This window comes from Drosophila grimshawi, unplaced genomic scaffold, assembly GCF_018153295.1.
Source record: "Drosophila grimshawi isolate 15287-2541.00 unplaced genomic scaffold, ASM1815329v1 contig_848, whole genome shotgun sequence".
Classification (NCBI taxonomy): domain Eukaryota; kingdom Metazoa; phylum Arthropoda; class Insecta; order Diptera; family Drosophilidae; genus Drosophila; species Drosophila grimshawi.
In genome coordinates, this window is record NW_025063692.1 from 14,598,099 (window position 1) to 14,620,210 (window position 22,112).

A 22,112-nucleotide genomic window follows, 5' to 3' on the forward strand; every position below is an offset into this window, starting at 1 on the left:
GTGCATGTCTATTTAAATCGAAGAGAAATCAATTTTGGGATTCGCGTTTTATGCACAGGGCAAACATAAAATACGCGCATGAAGTGCGTTGCGTTCGAAACCCCTCCCGCCTCATCATTTATTGGGCGGGAGTGTGGCAGGGGGTGAAGCGAAGAATGGGCACAAAGGAGGCATAAAGGAGCGACTGGCTCCTTGCTGATGCATTCGCATTAGGAACTGGATGGCAAAGTACATTGTTGACAATTGAAATGCGGTGTGTGCTCTCATGTGTGTTTGCTTGGCCTCGACAAGGGCGCAGCTCAATAGGGTTCTCAAAGACACTACTTCTGAGAAATGGATGTCACAGCTATAGCGGTGCCGATAAGAACGAAGAACTTACCAAGTCATATGTGATTTGAGTATGGAATCTAAGAAAATATTTTATGTCTGAAGCTCTGCAGCTGACTGAACGAACGTTGGGAATCCAACGGTCTCTGAAATAAATCGGATGAAATACATAATAAGCAGCGCGAAACATATTTAAAAATGTTTGTTGCATGACCACCCAACAATTTCCATTTGGAGCAGAAAATGCGGTGTCGAAAAAGGGTTAACATTGTAATAAAATTGTCTTTTTTGTTTTTGAATATGAATAATTTTTTTTAAAGTGGCCGTTAAGCTGTTAGCGTCATAAATCCCGATAATACTTTTTTTTTAGAGAAACCAAACAGAATGAAACGGGGGCCAGTTGAGGAATGCCTGCTGCCATATGGAACAGGTCTCCATTGCAATATCAATAAAATTTGATATGTGTAACTTTGTAATCTCCATATATAATATGTACATACTTAAAGAGACAGTTAGAACCATTAATACCAAAATAAATTATTCATAAATCGCTTTTTTTATGAATCATATGTTTTAATATTAAGTAATATGTTAAGTAAAAAAACTAGTTTTATGCATAGATCTGATTACATACACACGCCTGGTGTGAATATATTTCATTTTTTTATTACGGAACATATTTAATCTATATATAGATTAAAAACAGAGGAAGTAGCACACAAACTGATGCGCTTATTGCCACCCCCTTTATCTAATCCCCTGCGTCCAGTCGCGTGTGTGTGTGTATGTGCTCGAACCTGTGTGAACAAAAGTAGTCGCATTTCCGATTTGACGATTTGTGATTAGCGTGCGATAAAATTGTTTAGTTTTTTTTTTTTTTTTTTTTTTTTTTTTTTGGGGTACTTTCTTTATGTTGTTACCAAATAGTACGCACACAGACGTGCAAACATATGTACACACATGTATTTGGCTGTGTATTCACTGGAGTTTGTGGATTATCGTGTGCGTTTCTTGGCTTTTGTGTAGTCGAGCATAAATATAACATGTTTATTTTTAAGTGAATTGGAAACATTTATTTATTTGCCTTACTCATTTTTCACACTCTTATGTAGCCGCGGTGATAAAAATGATTTCTTTGCTCGTGTAGCCGTTTTGTGTACGCCACCATAAATACACACACACACACACACACACAGAGACCATTTCATGCATCCCCATTCCTCTATGAACCCTCAGCACTTTTTGATTGTCGCAATCTCCACCTGCCCGTTGGCACCAGGAACTGCTTGAATTTTCAATTAAAAACAGTAAACTTTTGCCGCTGCTACTTGGACTGGAGTGGACTTGCAGCTATGCGAAGGAATGGCCGGCATTTCTGAATAGTTATTCATAACTATGAATCAATGCTAAGGGAGCAAAGTCCAAGTCCGATGCCAGACTGAATATTGTGCACGAAATTCAACAACGGCCATCGGCATTTTATCAGCTGCCACTGACTTGTATTAGGCTTGAGGGCACACTCCGAAAAATATTTGTAGAATCAATAATTAATTAGCTTTCTATATGTGGTATATTTTATTCATTTGAAATTGTTTTTCTGCTTTTCAGAGATTCGATTTATACAAAAACACATAAAAATATAATTTTAGTTCGTGGAAATTCAATTTCTGGCAAGTTGTTTTCCCAAGTGCATCGTGGAAGGGTCGGGCTCCCATGCTACTGACAGTGTCCCGAAGCCGAAACAGGCGCCAACATTATCGCCAGCAACATTATTCATTATCGTTGCCAGCGTCGTTTCCCCCTGCCAACAGTTTGCCTCTATTACTGTAAGTTGGTGACATTGCAACAGATACTTCTGGCCGGTACGAGTCCAAGTGCTGCTATTGTTGCTGTTGCTGTTGCTGTTGCTGCTGCTGCTGCTTCAATTTCTGCGATGGTGTCTCACCGTTCCCCCGGCCCCTCCCAAAGAAGTCAATGAAGCCACACACAATGGCTGCTCTCCAGCTCCCCTCGCTCGCACCCATCACCTTGGCCCGCAGCAGAGAGACGCCCGCTTTTGAGCCACATGAAAGTCGAACTGTGGACAAAGTTTTGCGCTGTAAAATAAAAAACGAAACAGGCAACAGGAAAGCAATGCGAAAGTCAACGACGTCTACGTCGACGTCGACGTCGTTGTGTCCGTCGGCTGGCGGCTGGCGGCGCACAAAAACTTCCGTTTCAACTTGTGCGCCAGCAATTGCTGCCGCCTGTTGTTATATCCTGTTACCAAAAGGGACACCCAGGATGGTCATCATCTTTGCAGCACACAGAACAGAATTTCAAGCTTAGTCCCTGGCCCCGAATAACCAAATTTGTATATTTCTATCGAAGAGTCGGTTCAAGCTTTTTCCCTGCTACATTACCGGAAGTTGTGCGCTGAAATAACTTGTTGACAAACACAAAGCAAAGCTGTTATTTTTGAAACTCTGTTGCAGAATTTTGCAATTCCGATATTCCGATACGAAACTATAAAGGAAAATGTTAAATTACATTTTGCTCAGGGAGCTGAAATTTATACCAAATGATCTGAATAATTAACTAAGCAAAAAGAAAATAATAATTCAATAGAAAAATTAATTCCCAATATATAAAAACGTATCCATTTAGTATAACTTTTCTATAAGTCGAAGTAAGTAAGAAGTACAGGTGCCCAGAAAACCCATCCACATTGCTCACTAATGATTTTTTGTTATTGCTTAATTAAGTCTAGCTTGAGTCATTTGCAATTGAATCTAGCTGGCACAATTTTATTCATTTCTTTTGGTATATTTATAAATGTATTTCAGAGCATTGAATGCTTGCTTTCTTGCCGTTTGAGTAGTATCTCATTGTGTACTGCGTATTGTTGCTTTTATTATTGTGGTTTGTTGTAGCAAGTTGTTGTTGTTGTTGTTGTACGAATGCAGCCGCAGCATTTTAAGGCTCGTATCCTGTATGCGGACATCTCGCCAGCACACGCCCAATGATCAGTTCTCAGTTTCTCCCTCACCAATCCATGCTCACCCTCTCTGTCTTTATCTCTATATCTCTCTGTCTTCTGCAGTGCACATCTGCACCCTTTCCGCTGCTGACGGTTCAAGCAGACAGTTGCTTTCACTTCGCATCAGATTTTCATTGCTCGCACAGTTTGAGCCCTGAATAAAATATATATGATATGTACATCTATATATAAATATATATATATATATGTATATATTATATATTTATATTTTGCATTTATACAAAGGAGCTTGGCGCTAGCCGCTACATCCACGTTCTTCTTTCATCATATACACTCAGAAACAAGACGCCGCAGACAGGCACCCAAGTGGCTATTTCAAAATATTATTGAAAAAATTGAACATACAATTCCTAAAGTCTGTAGTACTTAAGGTTTAAGCAAAGTCCTCTTCTATTACGTTCAATGTTGTAGTCCATTTTAAAAATGAATAGTATCATTCTCATATAGTTCCATAAAATTGGTGTATATTTATAAAAATTAAACTGATATTTTTAATATATTGATTCATGTCCAACTTACTAAGGGTCATATAATTTTTTTGAGTGTAGCCAGCACACAAAAACTGAAATCGAGCGCAGCTTGCAGCCCAAATAGAAAGCAGAAAGTAAAGCAGCTGGAAACGTTGAAACTTTTGTGTTGCGTGCGGTTTTTCTGTGACATTTTAGTAGATTTAGCTTGGGGCCTGTTGAACGACCAGGGCCAAAACTGAGAAAGCAGCACACTGCACACTGCACAGTGCACACTGCAACCCACATCTTAACCACTCGCCCCGTATCATCCAGTTTGTTGTTATTGTGTGTCTGTGTGAGTGTTCTTTGCCTGACTTTATGAAATTCTTGGCTGCCTGTCGCCTCTATTTTTTTATTATTTATTTTTTGAGCCCGCCGCTCGCCGAACACTTGCGGTTAATGAATATTTCTTGAAAGCTAAACTAAAACTTGTATTTTTAATAGTTTGTGCAATTTACAAAGACGATGAAAACGCCATACTAAAAAAAGGAAATATGAACTGGCAGCTGAAAGGAAGCTGCTACCAATTCTGTAAGTTTCAATAAATCAAACGCTTTGAGAATGGAAGAAACTGAAGTGAAGTGAAATGAGATTTATCCGAGTCAGCAAAATAAAATAAGATGAGTTAATCGATTTATTAAGTGAAATGAACTTCAACCGTTTACAGTAAACAATTTAAATGTTGGGCAGATAAATCATCTACAATATTAATCGGCCAACTTTTGAATATGTTAATAAAGTTGAATTCACTTAAATTCATTATTGACTGCATCGAACTTCATCAAAATATGTCAAAACTAAATTTGTATATAGCCTTTAAATAAAAAAAAATATTTTTTTTTCCTGAGTGTAGACATGTTAATAAAACAAGTAATACTTGATGGGCGCCACGCTTAAAGTGGCAAAAATTGAGTACCTCTTGTGAATTAATTGTATATTTGAAGTGGCGTTAAGGAAAAACCAGTTTTACTCCCACCTCAATTAGCATCCGGAACAGGTAAGAGAGATCCCAATGATAACGTTTCAAATGTATGAATATACAGATAATCGTGTAGATTGTTGCATTTACTAATAATCTTCTTCCTGTATTATATACAAATATCTGTTCAGTGCAGACTGGTCTAGGAGTATTGCTTCCATAGCTTGCCACATATTTGTTGATAATTGAGTTGAATGAAAGACACCGCTCTGAAATTATTTGACAACTTCAGCTTACCAAATCACTCTTATATCGGCAAGATTACTTTTTTTGGCATGCGAAAATAATTGCTTACTCGATGAGGATGAGTTGGGGGTATAATCAACGACGATCGCTCATTGGAGGCGGTGATTACATAAGAACTCGTGTTTTACTACACTCAAGATATAATAAATATTATACTATATATTATATGATAGTATGTACGATAATATGTAAGCATGTAGTAGTAGTATTTATATAAGATATATACAAGTAATTAATTATTACTATGCGGCATTCTGTTTACACCAGGAACAGTTGCTTGTGGAGAAACTAGACAGCAACTGCAGTATTTATCGGAATTTTCCTAGGCAAACTGAGCTAATACAACTGCTAATCAATGCGAGAGCGAGCTGAAAAAGTCACAGTCAGCCACTTGAAGGTCATTACAGTCGCACTACAGTTGGGATTGATAGTGCTCGATAGTAAGTGAGTACTATAGATAGTAACCGCATCTGAGTACGAGTACAAGTATGAGTACGAGTGCGAGAACGAGTACGAGTAGCTTAATTCAGAGTCTCAGTTTGAGTTTGAGTTTGAGTTTGATTCAAGTACCCAGCAGCGTTGAGAATAGTCAGTTGCTTGTCTATCCGCAATTGAAGCACACGCTGCCATTAAAGTTGTAATATAGAAAAGGCGCTTTCACATCGATAATGTTCAATGCGTTGTTGTTGTTTTTAATATCGCTGACGTTGCTACTGGCCGTTCAGTTCGCCACTTCTTATCACTTTGGCAACTGCTTAACGCGCCAATTTGGAGAGGGAAAATGCACCGAACGCAAGAGCTGCGACTTCTATAATATAAATCTGTTGGATGGGGCAGGCGAAAACCAGTGCTATTCACGCATGAGACCCAACTTGGTAAGTTTATTCCACAATTAATGGAAACTGAATGTCAAATACTCACATATGAATGTTGTGTCCTAAATGAGATTTATGCCAATAGCAGGCTCTTTAACTAAGCATAGCTTAGGCAAAACCAACTATATACAAATCGAGTGATTTTAGAATAAATAAAGGACCAACTTAAAAAGTACGTTAAGAAATGATTTGCGAAAAAAAAAGTAAATATATGTCAATTACTGTAAATGACCTGACTACAGATCATGCGATATTTGAGAAAGGGAGTAATTATCATCTTCAAAGAACACGTCACACAAGCCATATATATTTATATTGTAAGTGATCGTTGTTGTGTTATATTATATTAGAAGGGAAAAAAAATAAATATAGATACACATATATAGACTATTTTCCCCAATTATATATGCGACTCATTCTTGCATTTAGAAAATGTTTACGTACAAATTTGCTGAAGAGTATTATTTTTTGCAGTTGAGAAATGTTCACAAGCTGAGCAATTCTATTCTATTCTTTGTGTATCGATGATAAAATTGGTGGAGTCTGGAGTCTTGAACTAAGTGTGTTGTGGAATTATTTCATTGCAGATATGTTGTCCGACTACACCTTATGCGATAAGTCAGCTGTCAGCGCGCATTGGCACGGTCGATGAGCTGCCGAAGCATCCACATTGCGGCACTTCGTTCCACTCGAAGGTGTGGGGCGGCAATCAAACGGATCTGTTCGAATTCCCGTGGACAACACTGCTCGAATATACGAAAACTTCCAATGGTAACAAGTTGTACGACTGTGGTGCCGCCTTCATAGCGCAACGTTGGCTCCTTACGGCCGCCCATTGCGTTCACAAGCACTTCTTGAAAGGCGCTCGGGTACTCACTGGCGCCCGGTTGGGCGAATGGAATACGACCAGCAATCCAGACTGCGTCACATACAGGAACGGCAAGCAGGAATGCGCGCCGCCATACATTCAGGCAACAATCGATCTTCAGGTTACTCATGAAGAGTTCGATTTGGGCAACCTAACTCACGATATTGCGCTGCTGCGTCTCTCTGAGCCTGTTAATTGGCACATTCAGAAATATCTGGAGCCAGTGTGCCTGCCGCCAGCAAGTGGCGAGAGCACCGATCAGCTGGAGGGCAGTGCCGTTGACGTATCCGGCTGGGGCATAACAGAAATGCTGAAACCAAGCGACGTGAAACGCAAGGCCACGTTATATGTGACGCCGCAGCAGTCGTGCGCTGAGCAGTATAGCGCCCAAGGATATGTGCTGAACAATGGCCAATTTTGCGCCAGTGGCGGCCTCAATGTCGACTCGTGCTTGGGTGACTCGGGCAGTCCGGTAACCATTGAGGCTTCTACCCCACAGCGGGATCGTTATGTTTATCTAGTCGGCATTGTTTCGTTTGGCAGACTGTTATGTGGCCAATCGGATTTTCCAGGGGTTTACACAAGAGTCAGCAACTACGTGGACTGGATCGAGAAGACAATCAGTAAACACGCATCGAACTGACGTCACCATCTGCAATTGTTCACGTCATGACTACCGCAGACTGGCGGCTGGCAATTAAGTTGACATGTTAGGGAGCTCCGCAATCGGTGGCACAATCGAAACTTGACTAAATATCTATTATTTTATACGTATATATTGTAAAACAAGTTATGTCATAAGGCTGGCCGAGGTGATTTCCCACACAGCGAGAAATTAAGAATGTGTTAGCCCTTTTATTTTTTTGCTTTTTTTATTACAATTAATTTAATACTATTGTAAGTTAAGTTTTTGCTGATGCTTTTATTTAATCATAGATCAGTTCTTGACTTGTATTTTTTTTTTTTCCTTAGAAATAAAGTTTTCAAGTGAGCATAATTTTAATCTTGATGAGACTTTATTTCAATGTATCTGTATTATCGCGGGTAGATTTAGTAAAAAAACGTCGCCACTCGCTCTTTTCTTAAAACATCTTTAGTAAACTCATCTGTCAAGGGGGCTTAAGAACATATATTTAAAAAAAAGACATCCAACTATGTCTCTTGCAAAGTAACAATATTATTTATTTATTTTTATTATGATATAATCAACAACACATAACACGTGTTTTAAAGATCATGATAGCTGTTTCCCTCGCTAGTTTTATAATATATTTGAGATCCATATTGAAACTTGCTCTATCATGATGAATAAAACAAGGTTTTTTCACAATCGAGCAATTCCCCGTGCAATTTTCTCACTTGTTCACACATACATACATACCTCTTTACATACAACAATTCTTATCGACAATTATTAATGCAAAAGACGCTTATTTCCATTTGAGTGTTTACTAGGTTGATCATAAAACTATATATAGATTTACTATTTACCACTCCCCACACAAAACTTTCAACACATATGTATGTATGTATGTATATTATGACTTAACGTGGATAATTTGATTTATTTGTGTACATGCATATGTACAATCGAGTTTACATATACGTTTAAATATGTACTTAGCTTCTGGGACGCTTATTACTACTGCTTAGAAATTACAATAAATTACACATATTAGTAACAAGATGTCTACATGACTACAACCAAAATGGCAATAAATTAGCGAGAAAAAAAAAAACAATTTAAAATTAGTAAAAGAAATTGTTGCGCAGGGATTCGGGAGGGTTATGTTTACTGGTTCCGCACAAAGATGACAGCACGCCGGCAGCGATCGCGATGATCCCGCATTTTGCCAGCCGGACAGGGTCGCTTCATGCGACTGGAGACGAGCAGCTGGCCAGTGAGCGTCTTGCTGTTTGGACTGTAGAAGATTAGGCGACGCGCCTCCGCCCCTGGGCTGCCCTGTGCCAGCAGCAGCGCCAATATCCATCCGATGGCCAGTAGAAGTCGTTGCAGTTGCATATCGGTGATGTTGAATGTATTTCGAAGAGCAGGAGATTGTTATTTCTTGTGTAGTATCGTTGTTTTTTTTTTAAATTTATTTTTTGCGTGGAGTTGCGTTCGCGGCTTGCTTCGCAGAACTTGTCTTTTACGACTGGGCGCGATCAGCTATTTTGTTGCCGTAGTCGTCTCAACTGGTGTCGATATTTAATACGCTGCTGACCGATAAGATAAGGGTATTCCGCTGCAGATAAGATAAGTATGGTAAGCGCTTATAGTCTCCGTTCGTTCGATCGACTGGCGACTGGCAGAAGGCATTTATTGGATTCCCATAAAATGATTTACGGGCTATGGCCATGAGCGCACGAGCCAGAATCTGGTGTGTGACGAAAGCGTTCGGGAATTCACTCACTCAACGAATTCCGCGCCAATGCGTGTTCTGCGTGTCAGTTGTGGCTGTCGTCATTGTCATTACCCCATAACCATCATAATCACAGTGGATCAGTTTGTGGTGTCTTATCAATGACGCTGCTTCCGCCAGCGTTACTCCAGTATATTTTTCACATTTTGACAGAGCGCCTGAAATTATACTGCGAAGCCCAGTCGGCGGCAATTAGATGAATTGTTGAGGAGAAACCCAAAAAGTTGACCCCCCCGAAACCTTAAATAGTTAAAAGTTTGTTAGAGGCTTTGCAAATTAGGGTGAACCAAATCGCATAAGACGTTTTCTGTCGATTATTAATTTCACATAACCGAGAATGAATAGCGACTGAGCAAATTTCAGATATATATAATATAAAAGCAACAAAAGAAAATAAATTAATTTAAAACAATCTTGAATCGAAAATACTGAGTAAAACAAGTAAGATGTCTCTAGTCACTTAATTCAACTCGTTGGAAAATACTTACACTTATTATACAAATGTATTTAGAAAGTAATTTCCTGAAAAATGTGCCATTGATTACCATCGGTAATCGATTTTTATCGATATTCGAGAGACTGGATGAGTTAAAGGAAAATATACTTCAACTTCGCATTGTATACCCTAGTATTCTCTTAAATTCTATATTTAAAGTCTGTAGTTATTTCGACAGCCGGCCAAATATATAGACATATACATGGCAAAATCGTCTCGGCAATTGATGGCGATCAATGCTAATCAGAAAGGATTCATTCTATCTCTTTCATAAGCTGTCTACAAATTCATAATACCCTATTTGGGTAGGGTATAGCGTAAGAACAAAATATAATTTGTTAAACATGAGATTGCGTTGTCTTCGTCGGGGAAACAACATATGACGTTGCACGATCTGCACACTGGGTAAAAATAATCAGTTCTAGGAACGTTTCTAAACATGAATGTTGACTAAGAACTGTATCAGCTGTTGCTATCTAGCCTTTACGTGTGTATTTTGCCCTATCATTGTAAATTTATTATAACTGTGCCTATAGTACCTTCCAGTATATAATTATTATTTAACAGAGATGCACGACCTGCATAGAAATCAAGAGCAAAAAATCATTGTTGCAGTCTAGATGATCTGATCTTAGCAGATTTGGTTTTAATCAACTTGTACTTGGATCCTTGATTTGCAAAAAAAATCTACTATGCTACACAATTGACGGATAAACGAAATAATAATAAAATAATAGTCAGAATAGAACCTTGCTCGAAAACATCGGTTTGAGTTTATATTCAATAAGTGGATTTTCATTAGAATAGCTGAGAAACCAGTACAATGACATAAAGTCCATCAATCGCTTAGTTTTAAAGCAATCTGGACACAACTTGGAATATATCTGTCTTATTGTGGGCACTACATACATCCAAGCCAAACTTTATCTTAAGGTTTAAGTTATTGAATCGAGGTACAAAACTACATGGATGTATCATAGTGAGCTCGCAGCAAGACGTGAAACAGAAAACACATAAATCAATTCTGTTGAAAACGAATAAAAACATAGTAATATTTCGAGCTGCACATTAAAATTGAAATGTAAGCAGGTGAACTGCAATTTTCTATTATCAAAATAAAGAATAAATTTTAGAAACACACAAGTTATACAAATAAAATGAATGAATGTCAGCCACATACAAAACTTTCACAGACTTTCACTGTGAAGTAACAATTTATGAATTCTTTATCGCTTGCTTGAATTGATATTTTGCAGTAAATATAGCCTTTAAAAATAAATTTTCATTGCAAGCTTAAACAAATTTAGAAGAATTTCGTAAGATTTGGCTGCTCAAAATAATAGTATTGTTTCATTGACTTTCAAAATGTATTCAGCTAACGCGCTAATTATATATTTATGTTTAATAATATGTTTTATCCGTTATTGAGACTATAATATGAGAACAAGGAGTCCATTTCCTTTTCGTTATTTTGATAGAAAATGATTTTGTTTGTTTACAATTTTTGATTTTAATGTTGACGATATTTGAACTTTGGGCATAACACGTGACTTGAATATAATTATTAATATTGAATTACACTAGACTAAATGGTTTCAGCTTTAAGCAAACATATAAAGATCAGAAGCAGAAATTCTGCATACGGATTAAGAATTTATTTCCAGCCCCTGCTGCTTATCCGTAATAAACTTCAACTAATTAACACACGCAATGCACGAGATATTTATGCAATACTTGTAAAATTCCATCATAATTTATTAACAGAAGACAAAAAAAAAAATGTGTGAAATTAATGTAATAAATAGTGCACTGAAATTTAATAAATACGAATAATGACGCGATTTGGTTTTCTTTTTTTTTTTGAGCTTTTCTGAGAGAGTTCGAGATTCAGTTGATGATGGCCATGGGAAATCTACGACCGGAGTTTATGTTAGCATTGCACGCCATCTACAAAATCGAAAAGTGAATCGTTAGTGAAGCACAATTGTAAACAGAATATATATATGTGAGGACATACCTGTGCTGTAGGATATAATGCGACGGCAGTTACCACGATGATCCCGCATGTGACACTGCTGGCAGGGCTTCTCCAAGCCATGTGTGGCCAATATCTGACCTCGAGAAATGCCGGGTGGCGCCAAGAAGATCACCCGTCGCGATTCACTTGACGCTGGAGCACAGATGACAACCAGGCCGAGCAGACACAGTCCATATAAAAGTAATTGTCGGATGCGATGCAGCATCATCATCTCTCACTATATAAATATATATATTCGCCGGTGTGTGTGTGTTTTGGTCTATATCGATGTACTCGTGTGCAGTTTCGAGATAATGTGAAATTGTGTAATCGAGCGTTAAGTTGAAGTCTTTAGCTTGTCCTACTGCCAGCTAACTTATATGCGCAAATGCCTTCACTTAACTGATTATATACGGTTTGAGCAACCAGTTTCAAAGTAAAAAGCGGCCTCTGCCAGCCTATCAAGCATTGGCGGCGTCTTCGCATTGATAAACTATACAGGCTGCCTAACCAATTTCAAATAGTTACAAAAAAATCTGAAGATCGTAATGAAGTTTGCTCTGTCGATTATTATGTTTGAATTTAGCAGTTGTGTGCCTTAAAGGTAGAGTAGCTCACTATTTAGTCACTCAACTAGCGAACGAAGGGTATAAGTTTTGAACCTCCGTAAAGTTGAAAATTGTTTTTAACTAAGTTATACGAATTTAATAAACTATCTTAAATGTTTATATCATATCTTAAAATCTTAAAATTCTAATAATAATATTAACAACAGTAAAGCTTATGTTTGAAGTTCTATCTACACATATAAAAAACATCCTAGAAACTCAACTTTTTTTTAATTTTAGAAAAATGTACTTTGGAATTAAGATAAGAAATGTACTTGTTTTTTAAAAGACACGATCTCCCATTTTCGAAATATAATTTCTGAATACCTTTGTTGTCAAATTGTTGATGATATTCTATGATGCAGATTGAGTTCTTTTCGGAGTATAGCTTTCGCATCTACCCCGTGTAGGCCGATGGCAAACACCCTGTATACGCGAATCTTATCTAGGCCTCGCTCCTCTATGTCACACCAGCAATCTGGGTAATTGAGTGTCTTGCTTTGGTTTCGTTTGCATTACCGCATGGTGAGTGCTCTCTGATATTTAGTTGATTATGATAATTACGATTTATGCTTAACCCACTGCAAATCAATGAATCAATCTATGTGTCAAATTGTCAACTTAATTATTAATTTTCAACTAGTTTCATTCGTAGTTATGTCTCAGTTTGAGTATTTGTATATAGGCAGGAAATTTTTAGATGTCACAGTAATCTACTGTTTATTAATTTAAAACTTATCTATGGCATAATTTTATTATTATCATAATTTTTCAATTTTGCTTGAGCGAACCATATGTATTCATATTTTTAAGTGCTTATCTTTCATTGATACCCCTTCAATTTCGAGATACTAACAACAGTAATTTGGACACTAAATGTTTCTAATGGATTTCTTAAGGGATAAAGCAGTTAATTCAACATTGAACACAAAAAAACGTGTTTTTTTTATTCTTAATATATTTTAAAAGAAAAATGTCATTTTCATATTCATACTTTTAGATAACAGAAAATAAATGTTAATTTTTAGAATTAATTATATGGAATATTTGAATTTTATACTAATATTATCTCACTAATGGGTTAATCATTTTTCATATATTTGTTTATTTTTCTTATATTATCTTATATTTTACTAGACTTTTGATAGCGAATAACGTCTGATGAAGCATTTGTGAATAAATTAGTATGAGTTTATAAATAAACAGTGGGGTACGTTTTTGATCAAATCTAAGCAAAGCTTTTACTATCCGGCAGTCCGATAAGAAGGGGGATTACTTTTGTTAGGCACAAAACAATCACTGCAAACATGTATAAAAAGTGTCTGTTTCCCACAACAATATGAGTCGATAGGCGCAAGCCAACTGCTCAATAAAGTAATCAGCTGGTGTGATTGTCTCATGGCATTTCCAGAAAGCCCCAGCTACGTCACAGACCGGCTGGTGTGGCCCCATGTCTTTCTATAATCCTCCCCCAAAAAAAAAATGTGACCAAGTCACCGTGAACGGCAACGGCAGCGAAATGAGTGGATGGGAAAATATGTGGTTGAGTCAGCGTCTGATGGTTGGCGTCTCTATCTTGTATCTAGCTGATATTTCACATTTTGTATCTGTATATAGGTATCGGTATCTGTCTCAGTATCTGCATCTGCCGTTGCCATTTACTGTTCGCAAAAATTCCCATAATTTCATCATAACAAACATCGCTTGACTCTAGCTAAGCACATAAGTACCTAATTACATAGGTGCGTCTTGTGACGTAGTATTTATAAATATTTAATTGCCCAAAAGCTAGCAAGTTCTGGATATGGCGATAAGTTGACGAGCGCCTAAGTCCAAAGGTTGAGTACCCCCTACACAATCTGCAAAAAAACAAAAAAAAAAAAAAACACCAAATTAATTCATTATAATTTTGAACATTCACTTTCGTCACACACACAAACGGACACTCACCCGGCGACAGCGATTGTGATGATCACGCATGAAGCCATGCCTGCAACTAGGGCCTCGAACCTCGAGCAGCATACCTTTACCGATAGCATCCTTTGTGCTGTTCTTGTTGCTTTCCTCAATGCTGGTGTTTAGCTGATTGAAGTAAATCACGCGTGCGTCGCTGCATTGTAGCTGGGACAACATTAGAATTATTGGAAACACTGCCAACAACAGTCCCAGTCCCAGTCCCAGCAGCCTCGGTCTCAGCATCTTTCTCGCTTCAAGTTAACACGTCACTGTCTGACCAGCGTTGAGCACGCATTCTAAATAACAGATTTTGATGGCGATGCTGCTGCTACTGTTGGCACGCTCAATCTATCAGTTTGTTCCCCTGCCCTTTGGAGAGTTCGTTGGGTCTTTCTTATCAGTCCGATTACAGTTAAGACTGTTGTTTTGAGGAATCCGCCATCAGTTTGAAAACTGCGCAATTAATGAGATCGATCGCATTGCATACTTTGGGGCGATTACATTAAAAATTGGCAGATTAATGTGCTTGAATACGGAGCAAACTGTAATTTACGTATGTGAGAAACTAGCTACACTTAGAAAATTGGCGATTACCTCAATAACTATACGAACCAAACCATAAATTACAAATGAAACAAACTAGAAAAAAAACTAGAATTAAGTTCAATTTTAGAAATTTTCCCAAAATAATTAAAACTTTTGCTGGTTGCTAGAAATAAGTTATAAATTTACAAATAATATAATTATAATATAATCAACAGTCTTCTGTTGTCTAGAAAAAAGTTCAATATATATAACCTTTATCCAACAAAAGCCTCTACAATCTAAGAGGGCAACTGGAGTACATTGAATTGCAATAAGCTATTCAATTTCTTTATAATCAAGAATACATTCTGTGTAATATCAATTAGTCAGTATATCAGTCCATCATACCATTAACAGCACATTACATTTTTTACGGGATTCTGCAGCCAAAACTGTCGACCAGACACATCTTCTTGTACCACTAGTCTTTTGTATCCTATGTCAATTATAATAACATGTATTGATATTATCTGAGTTTTTCGTTTATTCATGCATTCAGCTACTTATATATATACATAATTGACATATGAAGTAAGGTATAAATGCATTCACGCATTTACAAACAAACCTACAGCAAACGATTTAATTTTAAACTTATATAAATACTTTAGTTATGTACCCTTTTGTAAATCAATTAATTTGCAATCTTATTTACATTTATAGACACTAGGAACTGGTTTTCTTTTTGGCGTTATTGACTGTAACTATTTTATTGCATGAATACACATCGATTAACAATCTCGTCCACCATTGTTATTTAAATACCATTTTTTGTCCTTTAGACTTCAATTCCAATAAGCAAATGAGAATGATGTAGTCGAGTGAGCTCGACTACGATATACCCTGAACTCATCTGTTAAACTAGTCTTATTGGAAAATTTCTCTTTAAAAATGTTTACACCTGCAGGAGCACTCTTTACTTATAGGAAGCACAGGCACAGGCTTATTTATACGCATACAGAATATGCTTGCGGCATTGCTATCGATCGATATTCGAGAATCGGAGGCAGCTATCGAAAAAATAAAGCAAACTTGATCTGTGCAGGGTATACGAGAACCTATATTCCAAATTTGTGTCTCTAGCTCTTATAGTCTCTGAGATCCACGAGTTCAGGCAGGCGGACGGACAGAAGGACATGTCTATATCGAGTCGGCTGTTGATCCTGATCAAGATTATATATATGTACTTTATGGGTTCGGAGATGCTTCCTTCTGCATGTTACATACAGTTGGTCAAAAGTTGTATACCCTTTATACCAATTTTTAGCGGGTTCAGGGTATAAAAATATGTTGAAATTAGTTCGCTCTAATATACTAAAGCCAAAAGAATCCCATTTATGTTCTTCACTCATTTATCATTTTGTTTATATTCCATTTCATTTAATTTTTGGCATCGCTTTTACATATATAATATTTAATTGAAGCCAACACGATTTACTGTCTACTTGGCCCAATGACGTCATCGTCACGTGGCACCAGGCGCCGTTCGATGAACACAATTGTCCGGATCGATCGTGATAAGCTCTGAGGAAGAGAGTAGGCGAGTGAGAAAGTGTTAAGGCTTTGAGGCAGTGCCGGCCAAGCTTTTTGCCAGCAATGGTAAGGTATAGTTAGAATTGTGGACTCACCTTGTGATAGCACATCCTTGAGGCAGCTGCGATCAGTGCGACGGCAGCGTGACTGCCTTGTTGGAGGTGGCTGTCTGTGTGTGTATGCCTCTTCATCCGATGTAGTCTCCGCCAGTAGTGTCGCCGCCCGTTGTTGTGGACGTCTGCGCGCCGCGACCTGCGCGACGCCATTGCTGGCCTGGTCCTGTTGCGGCTGGTGCATGTTGTTCTCGCTGGAGGAATGGTGCCGCTGCCGACGGCGGCGCTGCCGCACGCGACTAAAGCTGTCATCCTGGATGACAAGTGTGCCGGCTTTGCTGCTGCGCAGAAAATAGCGTGGGCCATGCTCCACTCTGTGCTCCTGGATCACATACTCGGGCGAGGAGTGCCGTCCCCGCGACATGCTGAAACGCTCTAATATCGAACGCTGTCCGGAACTCTGGGAGCGTCGATAGCGACGCTTCTCACGCGGTCCCGACGATGAGGAATTCGCCGTTGTTGTCAGCGTCGAGGTGGATGGCGGTGTGGGATATGCCGTCGCCTGTCCACGCTGCTCCAATTGCTCACCCAGCTGCGACTGCAGCGCTTGATCCTCGAAGCGTACGCCACGCAACGAGCTGGAACGACGCGAACTGCCTGCGGATGTTCCGTGTGGCTGCCAGTCGGGCAGTTCATGGGTGCTAAAGTCAATACAGCTGCCAGCGAGCTGTTGCTGTCTTCTGGGCTTGGGTGTGGTTGTGGGTGTGGATGTGGGTGTTGGCGTCGCCTCAGCGATGCGCAGGCCATTAAACTCGCTGGGCAGTCGCGCCTGCTGCAGACTCTGGCTGAGATTAGCGGTCGCTGCTCGTTTCCGCCTGCGATCTCCTTTAATAGAGCTGGGCGCTCGATATGTCTGCTCCTTGTGGCCATCCGCATCCAGGAGCAGTGCACCCGTATGATCGTATAGCAGTATCCGTGGCAAGGCAATGTTACTGCAACTGCGCGATGTGCTCAGCTCCCAGTTCCAGTGTGTCGGTTTTTTCAATTGCAAACTCAACAGATTGGCAAGTGGATCGTATTCCTGTTCCGCTTGCTGTTCCTCTTCCTGTTCCTGTTCCTGTTCCTGTTCGTAGTGGGATGTGGTTGCTTGTTGATGCTGATGATGCTTATGCCTCTGCTGCTTTGACATTGCTCTGGGCTCTGAGTCACAGCAGCGTTTAATAATCCCAATGCGGTTGTTGTCGATGCCTCTTCCCACCTGTTTGCTGTCTGTTGTTGCGATTTGTGGTCTAGTCCACTGTTAGCTGCATTCCCGTGTCTCCCCGTCCTGGCCAATTGCCAACTTATTTATTGTTTATCTCTCAACTATGCTGGCAGTATATATATACATACACACATACATTCACATATAGTTTATATGCTTTGCTGTTTTGTTTGCTGCCCACGCCCGCTTTCTTGGGCGTGCTTTCTTTTTAGTGCTTTCTCAGTCTTGGCGTTTTTATTTTTAGTTTGACTCTTCCGCTGCCTGTCGCCTACCGCTTGCTGTTCTTTTCCCTTGACATTTGAGTGCTCCACTGTGCCACTTTCAACAAAAACAACAACAACAACAACAACAACAGCAACAGCAACGAGCACGCTAAATTTTTGTTCTTCTTTTACAATATTAACAATGACAACACACAAATTTCATGTGCCTTCAAATTATTTAAATCAAATTTGTGCACTAATATTTTTAGCATTGCGCTCTCGTTCGCTCCCCCTCGCTCCCCCTCGCTCCCCCTCTCTCTCTCTCTCTCTCTCTCTATCACTCGCTATCTGTCTGTCTCTCTCTCTCTCTCTCTTGCGCGCACGCTCTCTTGTTGCGCTATCCCTTTCGTTTCTGTGCTCGATCAGCTGCTCCGCTTGCTTTATGCGCGTCTGCCCGCCAACGAGCGCCGTCGCCAACTGTTTCAGCCGTTGGCTTTTACATTCGGGCCAGAAGACATCGGCCGGAGCATTCTGAATGCTGTCATGTCCACCTTGTCCGCAAAATTGTGTGTGTGTGTGTGTGTGTGTGTGTGTGTGTGCCAAGATGTGCGGGGGAATTCAATTTGATGCCGCAGCGACTTTTGCATATTTCACGCTCTCACAATGGCAACAACAACGACAGCAACAAAACCTACTCGGGCAGCTGTTTTCTGGCAACAGCTTTTCCGATTATTTTTGTTTTTGTTTATTTTATACGACCAACTCCCACCCACCCCCTACCCATCCCTCCTCCCACACCACACACACACACACACAGAAATTGAGCAAAACTTTTCAATGCTGTTTATTGTTTTTGCTCTTGGCAAACATTTGTCCAATTTGCTTAGATTTGTATATGCCTTGACAATACCCTGTATACCCTGGCAATTGCTTAATGACGGTATATTTATTCATATTCTGCATTGGTATTTACATATGTACAGTAGATATGCCTGTGGCTGACACTCTGGTCAATGCAATGTACTATGTATCCACAAGTGGTCCATTAAAATGTATTCATATATGTACACACCTATGGACGCACACCTACCACAAAGCATAAAAAAACAAAAATAAATTGCACATGAAATTGCACATGTTGTTAAAATCTCATATTATAAATATATATATATATATATATATATATAAGAATAAACACAGAGTTTAGGTGATATTAGGTGATATATAAGGCTAAGCATATTTTACTGTCCCTGACCCTGAGACAACTTTGTTAAAATAGTGTTCATTCTTGAACAGTACATAAATGAAATAAATTAATCGAAAAATTGTTTGCTAAATTTATATGTGTTATAATGTAATCCAAGATAAGAAAGTGCGTCTTTCCAACATATACGCAAATGATTGTATTATTTTGCATTTCGCAAACAGCAAATTTGTAACCGATCAATCAAACTTGAGCACTTTATGCTTTATGATCGGTCAGAGTCTTAATCACCTAAGAAATATGATCAAGTTGAACCCTTGTAATCTGTGCTTGCAAGTCGACTTATTGAATATTCAGCAAATATTTTGTAAACCGAGTTAAAAGCTGCAGCGATCACTAAGCTTTAGCAGCCGCCGCCCGAAAGTATGCAGCGTCTAACAAGAAGCCGAACCATATCAATTGGCAGCCTGAGGTTGATGGGTTATCGGGCAACCGTCATTGGACTTAAGTGGAATTGCGATAGGCGAATTCATCAGCGACATCGCATGCTTGAGCCGAGCAGAGTCAAGTCAAGCCAAGTCAAGCCGAGCCGAGCCGAGCCAAATGAAAGACAAAACCGGAAATATAAAATCAGTCTTTGGAACACTGCACACGGCAGCAATGCAAACAAAACTAGGAAACACTTTTGGTCTGTCGCTGGTGACGCTGCTCCTCCTCTGCTGTTGCAGCGAGCTGATACAAGCCGCTCCATATCCATCCGATGCCCCCGAAAATGTGATCAACTACAAGCGATTCGCACGCCGCCGCCCCGTGAAGGGCCGTCCCGAACTGGAGGAATACGAGGTGCGGCACGTTTACATCGTGCGTCGCACCACGCCCCAGCCAAAGGTGGTCAAACGTCTGACCGACTTCGAAATGGATCAGCGCATCCAATGTGACTTTGAACCCACATTGCCCAATTGTAAGTGACCGGCGAGTTGCTTGAATAGCGTATGAAATGTGTAACGCAATTGGCGAGAAACTGTACGAGTATATTCTAAATCAATGGCAAAGATAGTGTTTTTCTATGCTTCATAAATAAATACATTTTGTTTTTGAGAAATAGAGGCATACAATTTGGAGTATACGTTCTCGTTTACCCAGCGCAAATCCTGTTTATTCCAGTTTATCGCCAACTATGCAACCCGTTCAATGAATATCGATAATTATCCGTTTCCCACTCATCCTAACATTTGAGTGTGTAAGCCTTTTCCATCGAAGTTGAGCTCACTCGACTACAGCGTTCTTATTTGGCTGCGTTTTATTTATTTTTTTATTTGTTTCACTAACTTTGCTCGGTTGGGTTCAGGGTATTTGCTTGTCGAGCTCTCTCGACTAACTTGTTGTACACGACAAAAATCCAAAATCGAATTCGCCAATTTTGGTGTTTCATTTTTGAGAAACATTAAACTCAATCATATCTCTTGAAAGATCGGTCTACATCGGAAGATAACTATAATTTGCCAGTTACATTTTTTTGATTGTGATTTCAGGTGCTCGATTTGCCACTAAACCAAGTGTCAACTGGGCCAGCAGCACGTCCACATCCAGAACAACAACAACTACGCTTGCCACCACCAGCACCAGCACCAGCACTGAAGTGCCCTTGCTGCCGGAATTGCCGGAGCAATTTGACCAAAAAACATCGAGGCCAGCAGAAGCTGATTATGAGGCGGGCCTGAATGACAATGAGGAGCTTGACGAAGATGATGAGGAAGACAGCGGAGATGATGCTGATGCTGATGCTGATGCTGACGATGACAAGGACCAGGATGCCTCTGATTACCTCAACTTCAACCTTGGCGGCAGTATCGGTGGCAATGATCCCACCAAATAGTGCATACCCAGAATACCCAGTGTTCAATTTTATAGCTTACGCTTTTTACTACTAATTAGACGCAATATAAATGCTCAATAAAAATGCCAAAGTATGCATACATATTTGTATGTATGCATATATGTATCTATGTATGTAACTATGTATATATGAGGTGCTGCTCGAGTTAGTTAGTTTCCTGCTTATCGAACCCGATGACTTAAAAGTCAACTGAAATTCATTATCAATCTATGTATATGGTGCTGATACTTATCTGCGGCATAGAACGGGTATACTGTTTGATCAGTTATTTTGATAGATTTTTTACTGACTTCTTGATATATATTGTATTTTTCTCCTTTTTCGAGCTGAGCAGAAACACTGATTATCGTCCAGTTAGATCTGGTCGTATGGTTACGCAGATGTTATGTAAATATTACATATTGTTTGTTAATTAAATTAAGTGGGATCGATTAAGAAGCAATTCAATTTTTTTTATTATTATTTCTAAATAATGCAAAATTGTAGTTTCCAACTGAAAAATCTAGCTTAAAGGAGTGTCATAGCAAGGCTCCTGTGGCTATAATTATTTGATTTTTTTAAGTCTTATTTGACTGCCTCTTTTTTTGTTTGAGAATTATAATAGACCCCACAGATTGCGCTACTTCAAGCTAATACCTTGACATGAAAGGTCAATCCATGACTCTTTGCATTTATTAGTTTGTGTGTGTTTATGATCTGAAAATAGCGATTAAAATTCAAAGCTGTTTTATAGACAAAATAAAATCAAATATATTCAATGTTATATATTTTATATATATTTTGTTTGAGTATTGTAAATTGGGTGAGTAGTAAATACAATAATAGTTGTGAGTAATTCTTTTTTCGCTTTTTATTATGGCTATTTTCGTCGAGATTCACAATAAATATTTACAATAATACAAGCTCTACTCAATTGAGCAACTGAGACGCAATTTGCGCATTAGATTCTATATATATTATATATATGTGCCCATTAATAATGATTATGCTGGAATTATCTGGGCCTTATCAAGCAACGCAAAACTTGCC

At 38.9% G+C, this 22,112-nt stretch overlaps 6 protein-coding genes across 6 annotated transcripts; 2 read left to right on the forward strand and 4 right to left on the reverse strand.

Moving 5' to 3' along the window:
- Nucleotides 1–5,665: 5,665 nt before the first annotated feature.
- LOC6565083 (serine protease easter) lies at nucleotides 5,666–7,847 on the forward strand. Its single transcript, XM_001991876.2, has 2 exons — nucleotides 5,666–5,976; nucleotides 6,564–7,847. The coding sequence occupies exons 1-2, from the start codon at nucleotides 5,770–5,772 to the stop codon at nucleotides 7,485–7,487; spliced, it is 1,131 nt and encodes a 376-aa protein (XP_001991912.1). The 5' UTR covers nucleotides 5,666–5,769; the 3' UTR covers nucleotides 7,488–7,847.
- A 535-nt stretch (nucleotides 7,848–8,382) lies between these two features.
- Nucleotides 8,383–8,969, reverse strand: LOC6565082. The gene has a single exon (XM_001991875.3). It carries the CDS (start codon nucleotides 8,865–8,867, stop codon nucleotides 8,637–8,639), a length of 231 nt encoding a protein of 76 aa, XP_001991911.1. The 5' UTR covers nucleotides 8,868–8,969; the 3' UTR covers nucleotides 8,383–8,636.
- A 2,516-nt stretch (nucleotides 8,970–11,485) lies between these two features.
- Nucleotides 11,486–12,440, reverse strand: LOC6565081. The gene is made up of 2 exons (XM_001991874.3): nucleotides 11,781–12,440; nucleotides 11,486–11,710 (listed from the first exon to the last, which is right to left on the reverse strand). The coding sequence occupies exons 1-2, from the start codon at nucleotides 12,010–12,012 to the stop codon at nucleotides 11,694–11,696; spliced, it is 249 nt and encodes an 82-aa protein (XP_001991910.1). The 5' UTR covers nucleotides 12,013–12,440; the 3' UTR covers nucleotides 11,486–11,693.
- An 867-nt stretch (nucleotides 12,441–13,307) lies between these two features.
- On the reverse strand, nucleotides 13,308–14,624 carry LOC6565080. Its single transcript, XM_001991873.3, has 2 exons — nucleotides 14,339–14,624; nucleotides 13,308–14,247 (listed from the first exon to the last, which is right to left on the reverse strand). Exons 1-2 carry the CDS (start codon nucleotides 14,585–14,587, stop codon nucleotides 14,239–14,241), a joined length of 258 nt encoding a protein of 85 aa, XP_001991909.1. The 5' UTR covers nucleotides 14,588–14,624; the 3' UTR covers nucleotides 13,308–14,238.
- Nucleotides 14,625–16,276: 1,652 nt separating this feature from the next.
- On the reverse strand, nucleotides 16,277–18,456 carry LOC6564563. The gene is made up of 2 exons (XM_001991872.3): nucleotides 16,558–18,456; nucleotides 16,277–16,453 (listed from the first exon to the last, which is right to left on the reverse strand). The coding sequence occupies exons 1-2, from the start codon at nucleotides 17,702–17,704 to the stop codon at nucleotides 16,395–16,397; spliced, it is 1,206 nt and encodes a 401-aa protein (XP_001991908.1). The 5' UTR covers nucleotides 17,705–18,456; the 3' UTR covers nucleotides 16,277–16,394.
- Nucleotides 18,457–19,731: 1,275 nt separating this feature from the next.
- LOC6564562 lies at nucleotides 19,732–21,191 on the forward strand. Its single transcript, XM_001991871.3, has 2 exons — nucleotides 19,732–20,147; nucleotides 20,719–21,191. The coding sequence occupies exons 1-2, from the start codon at nucleotides 19,790–19,792 to the stop codon at nucleotides 21,060–21,062; spliced, it is 702 nt and encodes a 233-aa protein (XP_001991907.2). The 5' UTR covers nucleotides 19,732–19,789; the 3' UTR covers nucleotides 21,063–21,191.
- Nucleotides 21,192–22,112: the final 921 nt, after the last annotated feature.